Source organism: Cervus elaphus, chromosome 12 (assembly GCF_910594005.1).
Source record: "Cervus elaphus chromosome 12, mCerEla1.1, whole genome shotgun sequence".
Taxonomy (NCBI): domain Eukaryota; kingdom Metazoa; phylum Chordata; class Mammalia; order Artiodactyla; family Cervidae; genus Cervus; species Cervus elaphus.
In genome coordinates, this window is record NC_057826.1 from 3,018,872 (window position 1) to 3,038,934 (window position 20,063).

The 20,063-nt window shown below is 38.2% G+C and overlaps 1 protein-coding gene across 5 annotated transcripts in view; it reads left to right on the forward strand.

Moving 5' to 3' along the window:
* EML5 (EMAP like 5) overlaps positions 1-20,063 on the forward strand; it is a 151,215-nt gene that overhangs the window by 41,550 nt on the left and 89,602 nt on the right. For all 5 annotated transcript variants that reach the window (XM_043918982.1, XM_043918983.1, XM_043918984.1 and 2 more), the window contains exons 6-8: positions 2,227-2,362; positions 3,924-4,125; positions 14,688-14,825. In XM_043918982.1, coding sequence (XP_043774917.1) covers positions 2,227-2,362; positions 3,924-4,125; positions 14,688-14,825 — 476 coding nt within the window. The remainder of the gene's footprint in view (positions 1-2,226; positions 2,363-3,923; positions 4,126-14,687; positions 14,826-20,063) is intronic.

Here is a 20,063-nt window from a genome sequence, read left to right on the forward strand (position 1 = left end):
TAAGTTACCAAACCAGGGAAAAAGATGTGTTGTTAAAACCTTTCAGTGTTTTTTCAGAAAGAATCTCACAGAGAATGAACTTACGGTTGCCAGGGGGAAGAATGAGAGAGGAGATAGTTAGGGAGTTTGGGAAGGACATGTACACACTGCTGTGTTTAAAATGGGTAACCAACAAGGACCTACTGTATAGCACATGGAACTCTGCCTAATGCTATGTGGCGACCTGGATGGGAGGGGAGTTTGGGGGAGAATGGATGCATGTCCCTTTGCTCTTCATCTGAAACTGTCACGGCATTGTTAATCAGCTATACCCCAATACAAGGTAAAAATTTTTTTTAAAGAAAACCTTTTAGTGTTTTTTGATTTGATCATTTTAGCGGTTGGGTCTCTCACATAGTGAAGGGACCTGGAGAGCATAGAGCTGCCATATTGTTATCAGGAACATCTCAAGTAGAAAAGCTATTAAATGTATAAATATGAGAGCTTCCCAGGTGGCATAGTGGTAAAGAATCCACCTGCCAGTGCAGGATATACTAGAGACGCGGGTTCAGTCGCAGGATCGGAAAGAGCCCCTGGAGAAAGAAATGGCAACCCGCTCCAGTATTCTTGCTTGGGAAATCCCATGGACAGAAGAGTCTGGTGGACTACAGTCCATAGAGTTGCAATGAGGTCAGACATGACTGAGCGCACACACACATATTAATATGAATCACTTTTAAATATATAATACATTTCGTGTTAAATATTCTTAAGAACTGCTTAGAGTAGGAGTTGCTTTCAACAAAATGTCTGAAGACCAGAAATAGCAGATTCTAGCAAAAGTTGTGGCATTTCACATTTTGTACCATCAGTATAAAAATATCAGTTTGTTCCTCATACTCATCAGCCCAGGACATGATCACTATTGTAAATTGTTGCTTATCTTCTGGGTGAAAAATATTAACTATTTGTTTTAATTTTCTTTCCCATCTATTTGTGAAATTTCTTATATTTACTGATTACAGTTGACCCTTAAACAACATAGGTTTGAACCTCAAGGGTCCAGTTGTATGGGAATTATTTTCAATAGTAAATACTGCATGTGTGTGTGCGCGCATGCATGCACGCTTATGCTCTGTTGTGTGTTATCTCCCAGAGTTTGCTCAAACTCATGTCCAGTGAGTTGTTGATGCCATCCAACCATCACATCCTCGGTCACCCTCTTCTCCTGCCTTCAGTCTCTCCCAGCATCAGGGTCTTTTCCAGTGAGTCGGCTCTTCGCATAGGTGACCAAAGTATTGGAGTTTCAGCTTCAGCATCTGTCCTTCCAGTGCACTATTCAGGATTGATTTCCTTTAGGATTGACTGGTTGGATCTCCTTGTGGTCCAAAGGACTGTAAAGAGTCTTCTCCGACACCACAGTTCGGAAGCATTGATGCTTTGGCTCTCAGCTTTCTTTATGGTTCAACTCTCACATCCACGCATGACTACTGGTAAAACCATAGCTTCGTAGTACTACACAGTCTGTGGTTGGTTAAATCCACAGATACTGTGGGACTGCAGATATGGAGAAATCTTGATGTGGAGGTTCACTTCTAAGTTATACTAGAATTTTTGACTCCACAAAACTCCTACATTGTTCAAGGGTCAACTGTACTTGAATTTCCTTTTCTATTAATCGACTTTACTTATCCTTTGCTCTTTTTTTTATTGTTGTTGTTGGATTTTATTTTGTTTATTTGTGTGTTAGTCATACACATTGATGTACACATACACATTTTGACAGTCATACACATTGCAAATATTTCCCCAGTCTGTTTGTTTTTACTATGATATCTTTTCTCATATGAAAAATTTAAAAATTTTCCTTTATGACTTGTGGGTAACTGCCATACTTATAAAGTTCTTTCAACAGCCCAAAGTTACATAAGTGTTCTGACTCTTCTAACATATTTGTTTTATTTTTTACAGTTAGAATTTTGTCTGTATGTTTTGGTTTTGTCTGATTCATTTTTGTATATGGTATAGGTTTAACTTAATTTTCTCTTATATCATTAAATGCCACTTTGGTCATATATGAGTTCCTGTATATACATAGATTTATTTCTGAATTACCATCTGTATTTTCTGATGCATTTGACTATTCTTATGCCATATCAAAAAATTTTTATGTGAGTTTCTACTGTCACATGTAGCGTATTTTCTTAAAAAGCATATGCTGTTAAATTATTTTATTCCCTCTTCTAGGCAGGAATTTTTAGCATGAATGCTTGTGAAGAAGGCTTTGCTACTGGTGGCAGAGATGGCTGTATTCGTCTTTGGGATCTAACTTTTAAACCAATTACTGTGATTGATCTCAGGGAAGCAGACCAGGGGTACAAAGGTAATAAGGAAGCAACTGTCTCATGACCAGGCGGGTTCTGAACATGCCAAGGGCTGTCTCTTCCTTTCATATATTTAAAGTATACTTTATAAATACAAGTGAGGCTTATGTTTGCTCCTTCAAACTGGATATGCTTAATTAAAATCCTTCTGCTGAGGAGGAAATTTTGCCTGAAGACTGTGTAGGTTTACTGATTGACAAAGATTCTTTTCTTATCTGATGCCAGCTCTAATGGGACCCACAGAGAGATGTGAGAAGTACTTACTTTGGTAACCTTAAATTTTGGAAATATTTTACTGTTTGAATGCTAAATGTAACTTTAGCAAATACACTGTTGAAAATAGTGTGTTGAGAGTTAGAGGAACTTTTGTTTAGGATTGTTTATGTGCATGTATGTGTGTTTTTCCTCCATCCAAATTTGTCAGCAACCAAGATATAATTTTTTCTCTGGAGGATTTTTAAAAATTGATGTAATAAAACAGTCTTTCACTACAAAAGTAAACGTGTTACCCACTAGTGTTGTATTATAAGAGTAGGATTGGAATTTACACAGGTCTATGTTTATGCCATATTTTAGTCACTTATTAGACATGTGACCTTGGGCTGCATACCATCATCTGTAAAATGAGAAATAGAAGAAATATCTCAGAGGGTTAAATGAGCTAATACATGTAAAATTTTTAGAAGAGTGTCTGGTACGTAATGATCATCCAGTAAATGTGAGCTGTTATACTGTGTTAATGAGTTTTGCTGAGCATTTTTGTACTGTAAAGTTTACAAAATAATTTGACACTTTTTCTTATTTGATTCTCATAACATTGTAAGTTACACAGTACCTCATTGTTGACCATACTATATAGATGAAGAAACTGAGGGAAATACCAACTTTCCTGAGGTTGCAAAAGGGATTGTATACAGAAAAAGTAGAAATCTTTCTTCTTAATGATTTTATGAGCACATTGAAGAGGTGAAATTTGGCACATAAAAATTAGATTATTCTAAGAGAAAAATAATACAATTCTATGAAGGTAGTTATGGGCTTCCCTGGTGGCTCAGATGGTAAAGAATCCACCTGCAATGCGGGAGACCTGGGTTCGATCCCTGGGCTGGGAAGATCCCCTGGAGGAGGGCATGGCAACCCCACTCCAGTGTTCTTACCTGGAGAACCCCCAGGGACAGAGGAGCCTGATGCACTGCAGCCCACGGGCCTGCAGAGTCTAACACGACTGAGTGACTAAACGCAAGAGGGTGGCCCCAGAATGATTACTGTGCGGGTGATGCGTTCTGTGTTACAAGACTGACTGAGGAGGTGATCGGACTATGACTGATGTTGTCTAATGAGGAAGAAGAGTGTATGTCCTGAAGGATGGGTAGAAACTGGGTGTATAAAAAGAAATATTTCACATGGAAAACAGGATGGATAAATGAAGAAAATGTGTGGATCCAAGATTCCTTTTATCTTACACCTCAGGTATAAAAGATACAAAACTAATAGGGGTTTAGGCAGATTAGCATTCTCTTATTACAGTACTGATCTTAAATACAATTCAATTTTGACTAGGTTTGTCTGTAAGGAGTGTTTGTTGGCGAGGAGACCACATTCTAGTTGGAACACAGGACAGCGAGATTTTTGAAATTGTGGTTCATGAAAGAAACAAACCTTTCCTAATTATGCAAGGGCATTGTGAAGGTGAACTCTGGGCACTTGCCATCCATCCTACTAAACCTTTGGCCGTGACTGGAAGTGATGATCGTTCAGTCAGGTAAGCAAATCACAGAGTAATTGCACAGGCTGGAATTTGTCCTTAGAGCAACAGAAGAAAAACTTAAAAAAAAAAACCTTAGTTTTAAATTTTATCAGCTTTGATATAACAAATGACCATAACAGGTGCCAACAGTGTTTAGAATTAACAACTATTATAAGATTTGGATTTTTCTCTTAAAAGCCAAAGTTGGCATTTGTTTCATAGAAAAATATACAGAACTACCTCCTCTTTTAACAGCTATATAGTATTCCCCTACGTACTGTAGTTTATTCAGTTAAACTATCGTTTGATGGAAGTTTAGGTTCTTCCAGTTTTGTACTTCTAAATGCAGTGATTGAAGTGAATATCATTTTACCTTTGCCGTTTAGTCCATGTGTAAATAAGAATATTTCTGTGATAAATTCTTATTAGTGTTCAAAAGATACGTGCATTTTAAATTTTAATAGATAGTGCCTTACACAGAGGCAGTAACAATTTACACACCTGTCAGGGTGTGACAGAGCCTTTTCTCCCACACTCTTCCCACACTCTTGCCAGCACTAATCACACCAAACCATGAAAAATTACCTTGTTATGTTTTTAAAATATGCTTTACTCTCATATTGAGGGATCTTGAGTATGTTTTCATATGTTTAGAGGACATAATTATATTTCCTTTTCTTTGACTTGTTCGTTCAAGCTCTTTGCATATTTTCTCTTAGTTCATTGGTCTTTTTCTATTTATTTTAATATAGGATCTAATACCTGTCTATATATGAAAGCAGCAATTAGCCTTTTGTCTATGACAGTGGTTTTTAAAGTGTGATTCCTAGACCAGCAGCATCAACATTACAAGGGAACTAGTAGGCAATGCAAATTTATCATGCCTTATACAGGACCTTGTATGAGAAATCCACCAATTTAGGACTTTCTAGACACTAAAGTTTGGGAATCACTGATCAGTGATATCAGTTGAGATACTTTTTCCACTTTGATATTGTCTTTTGTCCCCGTTTCATCTGTATTAATATTTCCATTTGTATCTCTAAAAGATAACTCTAAACACCACCACAATACTGTTATCACTGTATTCCTTTTGCTTCTTAGAATTAGACTTATAATAAAGTCCATTTATTGCAATTGTTAATATGTCCTTTAAATCTCTTTTATTCTATAGCTTCCTTTCTTCTCTTTTTGATTTTTCTCTTTACAGTTTATTTGTTGAAGAAACTTAATATCTGCCCTCTAGAGTTCTCCACATTCTGGATTTTAATACCTATAGTATATTTTAATGCATTCCCTCTTCCCTGTATTCTGTAAACTGATAGTTAGATCTAGGGTTTGATGAGATGCAGTTAGCAATTTTCACTCAGAATATTTCCTAGGTGGTAATGTGTGTCCTTGTTTGATGGTAATAATGTAGTCTCCTTTTTGCCATATTTGCAGCCATTGACGGTTTTATCTAGATCAGTACTGCTCAAACTTTTTAAAAATTGTTCCTCTCCTAATGAGACTTCTAAGACATTTTCCCCCCTAATTGCACTCATTCCCTGTGAAATTTTAGCAGCACAAAAAATTGTATGTATGAATATTAATATGTATGTGTGTATGTATATATGCATATATGTAGTTGTACTGTGGCACTTAAGAGAGCCACAAACTACTGTAATATTTAAGATTTTCACCCCTAAGAACTAATTTTTAGCTTTTGAGGGGCAATATTACCCCTGTCGAGAATATGTGACCTAAATCTGTTATATTATTGAGTTTCAAGTAGTGGTATTCTAACTTTATCATTCATTATTCATTTTTTTAGCTACCATGTTTGTATAAAAAGAATTTCTCCTCATTAACTGTTTGATTATCCTAGATACAATTTGCACAGGAAAAGCAGAAAAGTGCTTAATTCTTTCATGTTTACTAAGTAAAAAATACTTGGTTCCATAGAATCTTTTCTATGACCTATTCACATTTCTTGCCATTTTTTTTGTAGCGTTGTAGATAGCTTTCTCCTTTATTTTTAGCAGCTCTTTACATATTATGGATATTAAGCCTTTGGAACGTAAGTTGCAAATACTTTTCACCACCTTGTTACTTGCTTTTTTATTATGCTTATATCTTTTGTCATGGAAAAGTTTTTGTTGTTATTTTGTTTTATGCATCTGAATTTATCAACATTTTCTTTTATGACTTCTGAGTTTTCTAGCATGGAGAAATCCTCCGTAAGGTTAAAAAGTTTTCCAGTATGTTCTTCTAGTATATCAGTGGGTTTAGTTTTTATGTTTAACTCCTAATCTTTGTAAAATTTACTTTATTGTAAGAAGTGAGGTGGGGATGCAACCTAATTCTTTCCAGGTGACTACTGATATTTTAAGTGGTATGTTAATCAATCATGCCACTTACTATCTTTGTGCTTCTCGGGTTTATGTAGATAGAAGATGCAATAGCACTGTCCACATGGAAACTTGGTGTGGGGCTACACTTTACTTGTGATTTGCTAGGAGTTTCTTCCATTTTAGGAGGACAGCTGCTACTGGCTGCTGCATAACTATGAAAACAGGGCAGCTGGTCCTTTGAAAAGTAATTGTGTTACCTGAAAACTGGGTTCACCTCTTGGTGGGTGCCAAACCAAAAGACAAACCAAAGATTGAGAGAAGAAAGGATGTATTACTACCTGCAGCAAGTAAGAACACCAGGATCTTTCCCAAACTAGTGTCTCCCCAAATAGCAAAATTGGGGGAGCTTTTATTGGAAAGTGTTGTAGAGCGAGTCAGGATTTTTAGCTTCTGTTCCTGAGGGAGCTCAGAACCAACAGTGGGTAAATCCACTGGGGAGAGTGAAGCTCACTGTTAACACTGTGGGTTCCAAAGACATGATTCAAGACTGTGTGTTTGTGTGCAAAATTGTGAAAAAATAATACAGTGAATAATCATAAGGCTTTAAACAACTTAAATTTTTATAGGCTTTATAAATTTGTCTAAGCCATTCTCCCCTACATATTTTTTACCCCAATGTGATTCTATTTGACGTTGTATTGGATTACTGCTTTCCCACTAATGTCTTTGAAATATTCTAGCCTGTAGTTATTTCATGCAAACTATTCATAAAAGCTAGTTCTTTATCACTTCAGACTTGGCATTGACTCCTCAAATAAACCACTTAGTACTGAGAATAATATTTGTTGACTTATCAAGACTCTAGGAAAACCACTCAAAAGTATTTGCCTTGTTTTTAATTAACTGTTGGTGTTGTTCCCAAACCCTCAACTCTGTAAGCAACTGTTCTCGCTCAAAGGCTAATTATCTTAAACAAATTTATTTTTTCTGGACAGATTTCTTCAGCTGCAACAATCCAAAATGATTTAGTTAATCCATTACCAATAAGCAACTTTCTTTGCTTGTCTAAAAAGTGAGCCACTTGTTTTTTTTTACTTTCTTAGTAGGTTTTTTTAAGTAAAACCTCATTTTAATTTTTGAATGTGTAAAGAAATTCTGCTACAATGAGATTTTAAATTTTCTAATTTTTCTGACCGTTGCTTTCCTATGAGTTGAAAATATCATGATAAGTGCTTAGTCTGGTAATGTTAATGTATCTTTGTACTCTGTTAGGATGGCTATAATATCATTGAATAATAAACATAATGCTTTACCATCTAATTCAGTAGTTGTGTAATCCACACTCCACTGTGCCTTAAAACACAACATTCAGTTTTCTCCTTTTCCTTCTTGTTGTGATGTGATGGGTATATAAAAATAATAAAATGCCATGGTGTGACAGGACACCTAGCAGCTGAGGTTCTGTCAGGTTCTAACAGTGTCACTGTAATTTGCAGTGCATCAAAGGAGCAGAACGAGGAGACGAGCGACACCGTCTGCCGTCTGTTCTGTGAGCACTCGGCTCTGCCTCTGCGGCAGGAAAGTAGCCGTCGCCAGTGTGAGAACAGAGCGGCGTGGCTATGTTCCTGTGAAACTTAATCTGTAGACACTGAAATCTGAGCTTGAATTTCATGTGATTTTCTCATGACTCAAAATGTTATTCTTTGATAATTTTTTTTCAAACATTTACAGTTGTAAAAACGAGCGGGATGAAGGTGGCAGAGTAGGAAGATGTGGAGCTCACTTCCCCTCCACAAATACATCAAAAATGCATCTACATATGGAAGCGTTCTCACAGAAAACTAATTGGAAACTGGCAGAACTCCTATACAACCAGAGCTACCAAGAAAGATCTTCATGTGACTTGGTAGGATGGAAATAAAAGTATCAGGTTGGAACCTGCACCCCTGGGAATGATTTGAAAAGAGTCGGTTTGCATGGGAGGACCTAGCCCTGGAGAGCAAGCAGGTGGAGCCACAATCTGGGCATACCAGTTCTAGGGTCCAGTGCAGAGGAGATAAGCCCCCTTGCTTTCTGGGAGAGCCATTGGGACGGACAGAGGCCTCAAGTCTCGACTCCCCTTTGAAGCCGTGTGCACACGCTGACTTGCCAACAGCCAGGATGGACAGAGCCGTGCACTGGTGGCGGCTGCCACACCCACAGGCTCCAGTCTGAATGGAGCAAACACCCTGGCCCTGCTCTCTCCACCGCAGCCTGGCACAAGACCTAGCCCAGCCAGGCCCTGGGAAACGACACAGAGACAGACCACGGGGCTCGGGGTGGGGTGACCACTGTCGTCCACACGGCAGCATGCAGCCGGTGGCCTCCCAGCGAGTGCTCCCTGGCCCCACCCGCTGCACACTGCAGATCAGTGCTTGACCTGGGGCAGACAGATCCTGGGCAAAGACTGCCACTGAGGCAGCCCAGGTCTCTGGCAGCAGTGCAGCCCCGACACCCTGACGCCCATCCTCAGCCTGTTCCGCACCACAGCCTTATGACAGATCTGGGGTGAAGGTAATAGAGGAAGGGATGTACTCTCAGCCTGCTTCTAAACAGAGCCATGGACGCCTGCGCAGGTTGCATGTAGGTCCTCTGAGGGCACAAGCATCACTTGCTTCAGCACTTGCTTCCTCTGGGGCCGGGCACATGCTCAAGGGCAACAGAGCCTTGTCACACCCAATCATCAGGGCTTCTGCTCCAACAGCTGAGAAGGCAGTCTCGTCTCTGACAGAGTGGCAGTAGCCGTGGAGCAGAGAGAAAGTCCTGCTGTAGTCCCTGAACAGGCTTTAGATCCTCCAGCACCTCTGCCTCCCCATCAAGGGGATAGTGGCTGGCATACCCTGGGAAAGATGGGACTGGCATTCATACCAAAACCAACCCTTGCACCAAAGGCATTAGACTCGCATAGTCTACACAGGGACACTCAAACATAAAAACATCTTAAAAACAGCTCTATAAGATTATAGTAGAAAGCAGCTGCTTCTAAATTTATAGAGACAGAGTGGGAGGGAGGCTATAGGGGGAGGGGATATATATATATATATATATATATATATAGTTATGACTGATCCACATTGTACAGCAGAAATCAACACAGTATTATAGAGCAATTACCCTCCAATTATAAAATAAATTTAAAAAAGAAAGTAAAATGAAAGGGCAGAGGAACTACTCCCAATTAAAAGAGCAAGAGAAATTCCCTGAAAGAACAAATAATGAAACAGAGCTCACCAGTCTACCAGACCCCAAATACAAAAACGTGAAATAAAAATGCTAAATTAATTAGGAAAGATTATTGATAGGAATGCAGATCACTGTAACAAGGAATTAAAAACCATAAAGATGAACCAGTAAAAAATAGACAACACAAAAAATAGATAAGTCAATTACTGAGATAAAAAGCAATCTAGAAGCAACAAATAGCTGACTAAATGACACAGAAGGATGAAGAAGTGATTCGAAAGATAGAATAATGGACATCATCCAATCAGAACAGCGGACAGAAAGACAAATGAAAAAAAGAGCAATATATGAGACCTATAGGATAAAGAAAAATGTGCCAGCCTATGCATAATAGGAGTTCCAGAAGGAGAAATGCGAGAGAAGGAGATAAAAAAATGTATTTGAAGATACTAGAGCTAAAAAATTCTCAAACCTAAAGAAACAGGTATACAGATACAGGAAGAACAGAGGGTCCCAAATGAAATGAATTCAAACAAACCCACACCTAGACATATCATAATTAAAATGACAAAAGTTAAAGAGAGGATTCTAAATAAAGCAAGAGAAAAAAAGAGTTCATTACAAGGGAACCTCCGTAAAGCTAACAGCTGATTTCTCTGTGAACACTTTTCAGGCCAGAATGGAATGACATGTATTCAAAATCCTGAAAGGGAAAAAAACCCTGCAACCTAGGCTACTCTGTCCAGCAAGATTATCGTTTAGAATAGGAGAGAGAAAGAATTTCTAAGACAAAGAAGACTTGGGCAATACTGCACCTACTCTGAAAGAAATATTGAAGAATATTCTCTAAGTAGAAAAGAATCAAGAATCTGTATGAAAGGGAAAAATCACAATAGAAAAGACATATATAGTAAGGATTGAAGGTCACTTAAATAAACCACATGTAAATTTAAATACAGTTTAAAAATTACAGAATTGATTATGATTATAATAATAAAAAGATAAGTATGAAGATGTAAAATATGACATCAGATATCAAAATCTCAAAATGTTGGAGAGGGGAGTTATAAAAATGTAAATTTTATAGACTGTTTGAACTTGAATGATGCTGATATAGTTATGGATTAATATACTTGAACTCTGGTAACAAAAAGTCAAAAATATACAGTAAGTTCATAAAAACCAAAGAGAAAGGAACTCGAGGGTACTACAAAAGAAAATCATAAAACCATGAAAGGAAAAACAAAAAGGGAAGAAAGGAAGAACTACATAAACAACTGGAAAACTGATTAAAATGGCAATAAGTACATACTTATCAATAATTACTTTTAATGTCAGTTCAGTTCAATCGTGTCTGACTCTTTGTGACCCCATGGACTGCAGTGCACCAGGCTTCCTTGTCCATCACCAACTCGAGCTTGCTCAAACTCATGTCCATCGAGTTGGTGATGCCATCCAACCATCTCATCCTCTATCATCCCCTTCTCCTCCAGCCTTCAATCTTTCCCAGCACCAGGGTCTTTTCTAAGGAGTTAGTTTTTCACATCAGGTGGCCAAAATATTGGAGCTTTATCATCAGTCCTTCCAGTGAATATTCAGGACTGATTTCCTTTAGGATGGACTAGTTGGATCTCCTTGCAGTCCAAGGGACTCTCAAGAGTCTTCTCCAGACACCACAGTTCAAAAGCATCAATTCTTCAGTGCTCAGTTTTCTCTGTAGTCCAACCCTCACATACATACATGACCACTGGAAAAACCATAGCTTTGACTAGATGGACCTTTGTCAGCAAAGTGATATCTCTCTTTTTAACATGCTGTCTAGGTTGGTCGTAACTTTTCTTCCAAGGAGAAGAAAATTTCATGGCTGCTGTCACCATCTGCAGTGATTTTGGAGCCCCCCAAAATAAAGTCTGTCACTGTTTCCATTGTTTCCCCATCTGTTTGCCATGAAGTGTTGGGACCGGATGCCATGATCTTTGTCTTTTGACTGTTGAGTTTTAAGCCAACTTTTTCACTCTCTTCTTTCACTTTCGTCAAGAGGCTGTTTGGTTCTTCTTTACTTTCTGCCATAAGGGTGGTGTCATATGCGTATCTGAGGTTATTAATATTTCCCCTGGCCATCTTGATTCCAGCTTGTGCTTCATCTAGCCAGCATTTTGTATTTTTGCATAATGTCAGTGGACTAAATACTCTGAATAAAAGACAGAGTAGCAGATTGGATTTTTAAAAAAGAATCTCCAATATATTGCCTCCAGAAGACTTACTTCAGGGCAAAAAACACACAGAGAGTGAAAAATGTGAAGGGAAGGAAAAAGATATTTCATGCAAATTGGAAACAGCAAGAAAGTGGGGATAGCAATACTCATATCAGACAAAATAAACTTTAAAACAAAGGCCATAAAGAAAGACAAAGAAGGACACTATATTGTAATAAATCAAAATAAGAGCAGAATATTACATTTGTTAGCATATGTGTGCCCAATATGTGCGTGTGTGGTAAGTCGCTTCAGACGTGTCTGACCCTTCGCAACCCTATGGATTGTAACCTGCCAGGCTCCTCTGTCCATGGGATTTCTCCACACAAGAATATTGGAGTGGGTTGCCATGCCCTCCTTCAGGGTTTCTTCCAACCCAGAAATAGAACCCACATCTCTTATGTCCTCTGCATTGATAGGTAGGTTCTTTACCACTAGTACCCAATATAGGAACATCTAAACATATAAACCAAATACAGACATGAAGGGAGACATTTACAGTAATACAATAATAGTAGGCTTTAACACTCCACTGACATCAGTGGACAGATCATCCAGCCAGAAAACTAATAAGGCAACAGAAGTTCTAAATTATACAATAGATCAGTTGGACTTAGTTGATATCCATAGGACATTACATGACAAAAAAAAAAAAAAAAGCTGGAATACCCTTTCTTTCTAATTGCGCTTGAAACATTGTCTGGGATGGATCACATAGTAGGTCAAAAAACAAGCCTTAGCAATTTTAAGATAATAGAAATTATTTGAAGCATCTTTTTTGACCACAACAGTATAAAACTGGGAATCAACCATAGAACAAAAAACTGGAAAAGAACAACCACTTAGAGACTAAATCGTGTGAGTGAGTGAAAGTCTCTCAGTTGTGTCCGACTCTTTGTGACCCCATGGACTTTACAGTCCATGGAGTTCTTCAGGCCAGAATGCTGGAGTGAGTAGCCTTTCCCTTTTCCCGGACATCTTCCCAACCCAGGGATGGAACCCAGGTCTCCCACATTGCAGGTGGATCCTTTATCAGCTGAGCCACCAGGGCAGCCCCAGGCTGGAAGATCCCGAGACTAAATAGCATGCTGTTAAAAAATAAATGGGTTATCAGCGGACGAATGGATGAGGAAGCTGTGGTACATACACACCATGGAATATTACTCAGCCATTAGAAAGAATTCATTTGAATCAGTTCTAATGAGATGCATGAAACTGGAGCCCATTATACAGAGTGAAGTAAGCCAGAAATATAAAGAACATTACAGCATACTAACACATATATATGGAATTTAGAAAGATGGTAACGATAACCCTATATGCAAAACAAAAAGAGACACAGATGTACAGAACAGACTTTTGGACTCTGTGGGAAAAGTCGAGGGTGGGATGTTTCGAGAGAACAGCATGTATATTATCTATGGTGAAACAGATCACCAGCCCAGGTGGGATGCATGAGACAAGTGCTCAGGCCTGGTGCACTGGGAAGACCCAGAGGAATCGGGTGGAGAGGGAGGTGGGAGGGGGGATCGGGATGGGGAATACATGTAACTCCATGGCTGATTCATGTCAATGTATGACAAAACCCACTGCAATGTTGTGAAGTGATTAGCCTCCAACTAATAAAAATAAATGAAAAAAAAATAAAAAATAGATGGGTTGATGATGACATCAAAGAAGAAATCATAGAGTTAGCTAGACACATGCAAAGGTGAAAATACAACTTTACAAATCTGTGGATGCAGCAAAAACAGTTTTGGAAGGGAGATTTATAGTGATAGAGGCCTTCCTCAAGAAACGAGAAAAATTTCAAACAACCTAACCTACCCCCTAAAAGAATTAGAGAAGAACAAGCAAAACCCAACGTGAGCAGAAGGAAGGAAACAATAAAGACCAAATAGGAAATAAATAAAATAGAGAATATTTTTTAAAAGAGAAAAGATCAATAAAACCAAGAGCTGATATTTTGAAAAGATGAACAAATTGACAAACCTCTGGTCAGACTCACCAAGAAGAAAAGAGGATGCAACCAAACAAAATAAGAAATGAATAAGAGGAAAAAATACCTGATACCACAGAAATACAAAAAAAAAGTTGTTACAGCATACTATGAACAGTTGTATGCCAACAAACTGGACAACCTATAAGAAATGGATAAATTTCTAGTGGCATAACTGTGATAATTGAGTCAAGAAGAAACATAACTTGAACAGACCAATCACTAGAAGTGAGATATAACCTGTAAAAGTTTGTTATAATTTAATTCAAAATGTTACTAATTTTCATTGGTAATTTTGGTCTTCATTCAGGTTATTTGGAAGTGTAATTCTTAACTTTTAAACAATGGGTATTTTTAACTACTTGTTACAGTTTTTTAACATTAGAATCCGGAAAAGGCTGAATTTGCATAATCTGAAGTGTCACTCTTAAGTTAAAAGACTATAAATATGGTGTATACGTACATCAGTTTACTATATATGTATCTACCCTTTGATCAGGGTAGAAATCATCTATCTAAAATAAATGATTAGAAAAAATTAATGTCATTACATTGTCTTAAAAATAAAACACTTGTCATTTTAAGCATTAACAGCATTTCTGGTTTTGTAGATAAGAATTCTTTGCCACAAAGCATACAGTTAAAAACCTAGATTTATCTTTCTTCCTTAAAATGAAATTATTATTTTAACCAACATTTTTTCATATATTCTAGCATTTTAAAGCATACATTAGCTAACTACTCTTTTATTTTGATTAAATGTTACAGAATATGGAGCCTGGTTGACCATGCACTAATAGCAAGGTGTAATATGGAAGAACCAATTCGTTGTGCAGCTGTAAATGTAGATGGGATCCATCTTGCCCTTGGAATGAAGGATGGCTCATTCACTGTACTTAGAGTAAGGTATGTGTTAGGGTAGAAATAGAAACAGCAAATTTCTGTTAAGTGAGATAGAGTCTGTAATACTTATGTTTACCCACTTTTCCCTCTCTCTCATTAATATATTTTTTCAGTTATTAGTTTCCTTAAATATAAAAAATATGTTTATAAAAATGGCTTTGTCAGAAAATTAACTCAAACTTTGGTTTTGGAGATTCAGAATGCTTAGTAAATCAATGAATAAAATTTTGAGACAAGTTTGGGTCTTGATTTCTATTTCTTGGTAGTATTGATTTTCAATAATGATCTTCTGCCATGGAATGGGGAGAAGGAGACCTTGAAACTGTTAAAAATGAGTGAGTAGTTTTGTTGCTGTTTGCAGCTTTATGCTTTGGGGGAAATGCCTGCATCTCCTCCTTCATTTGGATAATTAGCAAGTTTAAAGACATTGTTAAAGCAGTTAGCATCTTGTGTTGAATATCTGTAGGTATGGTGCAGTCAGTTGACTTCTATGCCCTCATTTAAAAATTTACTGTAGAGCCACACGTGTGCACGAGAGTAAGTATTTAGGATATTTTTTATATCTAGTTGAGTGAATAGGGGGACCGTCCACCCAGTTGCCCAGTCCAGAAACCATTGATTCATTTCTCTCTTTTGTCTCTCATGCCTAGTTAATCACAGAATTCTGACTAGCCTGCCTCCTTAAGTAGCTCTCAAATTAATCTTCCTTTCTTTTCACCACTGTGCTCTTGTACAGACCTCCCTCTCCTGTCTCCTAAGTTCTTACTGGTGTACTGGTGAAATAGCGTCTCATCTGGTCTCCCTATCTCCCTTTTTGCTTCCTCAAGTTCTTTTTCCACTCTCCAGTTATAGTGGTGCCTTTTAAAATATATTTGTTTGCATTCCTCCTCTATCTAAAGTATGATAAAAGCATTGCATTATCCCTAAGATGAAGTTTATAATTCTTGACAAAGCCTATCTCCCCAGCCTGTTCATTTCTACCTCAGTCTCTTTCTTTTAACATGTTTAAAATACCTTTCACTTCCTCAGATATTAATTCATCAAGCTTTTATACTTTGGAGCTTCTATAGATATGACTTCTTTCTGGGGTGGTTTTCTATAATGAGATATGCTGAGATTTTTCTCTTATTTTTTTAAATTATGATATAATATACATAATATAAAATTTGGCATTTTAAACATTTTTATGCGTAAAATTTAGTTTCATTAAGTACATTGGCATTGTTTCACAACCAGGAATTTGAAATGCATGTAAAACACCTAAGAATTTCTATCAAAAAGCTGCTACACATTAAAAATAGTGATGGTTATTTTTTCATTTATACACTTACTTGCCCTTTCATTATTGTATGGAAGAAACTAGGTGGATAATCTCTTATCTCTAATAAGTCAGTGTTTTAGCAACTCAAGGATATTCTCTTTCTTTCGGCCATGCCGCATGGCTTGTGCACTTCCCATTCCCCAGCCACGGATGGAGCCCCAGGCCACGGCACTGAGAGTCTAGAGTCCCAGCCACTGGGCCCCCAGGGCTGTTCTAGCAAAGCCTCTGTAGTCCCTGTTCTTGAATAAGTCAAAAACCGGGCATCGTCATTGGTACCTTTCTCTCTAACTATCATTTCTAATCCAGTCACCGTATCGTGTTGGTTTTTCTTACCTTTTAAGTTTCCTAGAAGCATTTTGATTAAGGTTGGTGAATAAGATTAGAATTATAATATCTTTAACATATACTATACATTATATACTATAACAGTAAGGATTAATATTGTATATTTCAAATCGTTTCACTTCTTTCTGAAGTCTGAGCAACCATCATCTATAAGAGGTTTCTAATTGCTCTTAATCCTGCTGTTTGTTACTGTTCAGTCACTCAGTCGTGTCCAACTCTCTGTGACCCCGTGGACCACAGCATGTCAGGCTCCTCTGTCCCCCACTGTTTCCTGGAGTTTGCTCAGATTCCTTTCCATTGAGTTGGTGGTGCTGTCTAACCATCTCGTTCTCTTCTGCCCTTTTCCTTTTGTCTTCAGTCTTTCCCAGCGTCAAGGTCTTTTCCAATGAGTCAGCTCTTCACATCAGGTGGCCAGAATATTAGAGCTTCAGCTTCAGCATCAGTCCTTCCAATGAATATTCAGGGTTGATTTTCTTTAGGATGGACTGGTTTGATCTCCTTGCAGTCCAGTGGTCTCTCAAGAGTCTTCTCCAGCACCAAAGTTAGAAAGCATCAATTCTTTGGTGCTTAGCTTTCTTTATGGTCTAATTTCCATACTAATTTCCATCTATACATGACCACTGGAGAAACCTTAGCTTTGACTTTATGGGCCTTTGTTGGCAAAATGATGTCTCTGCTTTTTAATATGCTGTCAAGGTTTTTCATAGTTTTCTTCCAAGGAGCTATCATCTTTTAATTTTGTGGCTGCAGTCACCATCCTCTGTGATTTATGTAATCATGTTAACTAGTGGTAAAGAGCCCACCTGCCAGTGCGGGACACACAAGAGATGAGTTGGGAAGATCTGCTGGAGAAGGGCTTGGCTACCCTCTCCAGTATTCTTGTGTAGAGAATCCCATGGACAGAGGAGCCTGGCAAGCTCCAGTCCATGGGTCACAAAGAGTCAGACATGACTGAAGTGACTTAGCGTGGTAACATAATACATACTGTAAAACCAATCAGAGTCTCTCTTTCATCACTGTTGGTTTTGTGTGTGTGTGCATGCTTGAGTGTTGGTTGGTGTGCAGGGGCCTAGTGGTAGAAAGCAAGAGACAACCTGAGATATCCACACTTATTTCTCTCATTAACTGGGCAACGTTAAATCTCTTGAACAAAAAAAGCTTTAAAAAAAAGACAAAATAACTCTGGAGAACGTTCCATGCACAATTTAACTAATGTTTGTGGTTGATATTGGAATGATTTTATCTTTAATAAATAATATGTAAAAAATGGAAACTATGAAATTGTGATTTAGATGTTTTCTTAAAAATCTTACTCCATACAGATTTGGATTAATGGATGGATGGGTGGATGGAAAGTGAAAGTCACTCAGTCGTGTCCAACTCTTTGTGACCCCGTGGTCTATACAGTCCATGGAATTCTCCAGGCCAGAATCCTGGAGTGGGTAGCCTTTCCCTCCTCCACGGGATCTTCCTAATAACTCAGGGATCAAACCCAGGTCTCCCGCACTGCAGGCAGATTCTTTACCAGCTGAGCCACAAACTGTGGTGTTGGAGAAGGCTTGAGAGTCCCTTGGACAGCAAGGAGATCCAACCAGTCCATCCTAAAGGAAATCAGTCCTGAATATTCATTGGAAGGACTGGTGCTGAAGCTGAAATTCTAATACCTGATGTAAAGAGCTGACTCATTGAAAAGACCCTGATGCTGGGAAAGATTGAAGGCGGGAGGAGAAGGGGATGACAGAGGATGAGATAGCTGGATGGCATCACCAACTCAGTGGACATGAGTTTGAGTAAACTCCAGGAGTTGGTGATGGACAGGGAGGCCTGGCGTGCTGCAGTTCATGGGGTTGCAAAGAGTCAGACACCACTGAGCAACTGAACTGAACTGGTTGGATGTATGGATGAAAGGGTATGGAGAAAGGTAGATAAGATGCATGGATTTAATTAGAACTTAAAGGAAGAAGTCACTGGGAAAGGTACAGGTAGCTAAAAATACATTAGTCTATGCTTAGGAAGAGGGCCTTGCAAGTTGCAGGGTGTAAGGCAAGAGTGATGTTGACAAGAAAAGCCTTTTTAAAAAAGTTTTTTTTTTTTCCCTTCATTTGTTTTGTTTTGTTCTGATTCCCTTTTATAGTTAAGGAGATGATTTTTAGTCTCTTTCTTTATATGATTAACACCAGGGTAAAGGCCAGGTTCCTTGGTAACACATCAGATCCGTTACACACTGTCTTCTGCTGTCTTTCCACTGTCAACTCCAGTGGGTTGCCATTTCCTTCTCCAGTGCTCCGACTCTCAGTGACCCCATGGACTACAGCCCACCAGGCTCCTGCGTCCATGGGGTTTTCCAGGCAAGAGTACTGGAGTGGGTTGCCATTGCCTTCTCTGTTAGCCCCACCAGGTCACTCCTTTTCCCACTTACCTTGTTTCCACGCTGTATTATCTGTGTGCTATGCTAAGTTGCTTTCCGTTGGCTCCTCTGTCCCTGAGATTCTCCAGGCAAGAATCCTGGCGTGGGTTGTCATGCCCTCTTGCAGGCGATCTTCCTGGCCCAGGGATCACACCTGCGTCTCTTACCGCTCCTGCGTTGGCAGGGCTTCTTCACCACTAGCCCCTCCTGGGAAGCTCTCTTCACACGCGCCGTGTACTCGGCATTGCCCGTGCTGTGTGCTCTTTCTGGAAAGCCTTCGCTCCTCTCTCATAATTATCAGCCCCTCAGGCTTTAGGCTCAAATAGGTGTCACTCTTCCTTACTCCCTTCCTGCCTGTTGTCTTAACCCTTTTTCAGTGTTTCTTATAGAACTTCATACATAACCTTTCGAGCACTCACTGCATTTTCTTAATTATGAAGTATAATTACTTTATCTCCATCTGTCACAGAAGATGAGTTCACATTCATATCCCATGAGTCTAAAACAAAGTTAAATACTTAGTGTTTCTGAAAGAAATATGAATTTTATTACTCTAAATTGCCTATTTGGGAACTGTAAAAATTGGGAAATAGCCATTTAAACTTCTGTTCTTGAAATTATCTAATGGGAGCATTTCAGATGGGTAATACAAAATTTATTTGGAAAAAAAGTCTGTGGCAATAGTTGGAAATAAGATTCTTGCTTCCTTCTGCCCCTTCTCCCTTGCTGCTTCCTTCTTCTTTGCCTTTCCACCACCTCCATGTGTTTGTAAACTCAGTAGTATTTAACTGTTTATCCATTTTTATGGCTGTTACCAATACCTGTATTATTCTGGAAAGTCGGTTATAAGGCATCATTAAAAAAACATTTAACATTGCTGACTGAAATGATCACTAATTGGGAAGAATTCTGTTTTATTCAGAGATCAGAGAGGTTGAACTAAAAATAATATGGTAGCTATATTCAGATATATATTCAAATATATTACTAAAATAATACAAATCAATGTCCCTATTTCTTGGGTGTAATTTTGTACATTTGGTTCATTAAAAAATTTAGTTTGAATAAAATTAAATTATTTTAATGTAAATTAAATTTAATTAAAATTTATGTTTTATAAATTAAATTTTAAATATAAATTTAAATATATATTTTATAAATGTTTTTG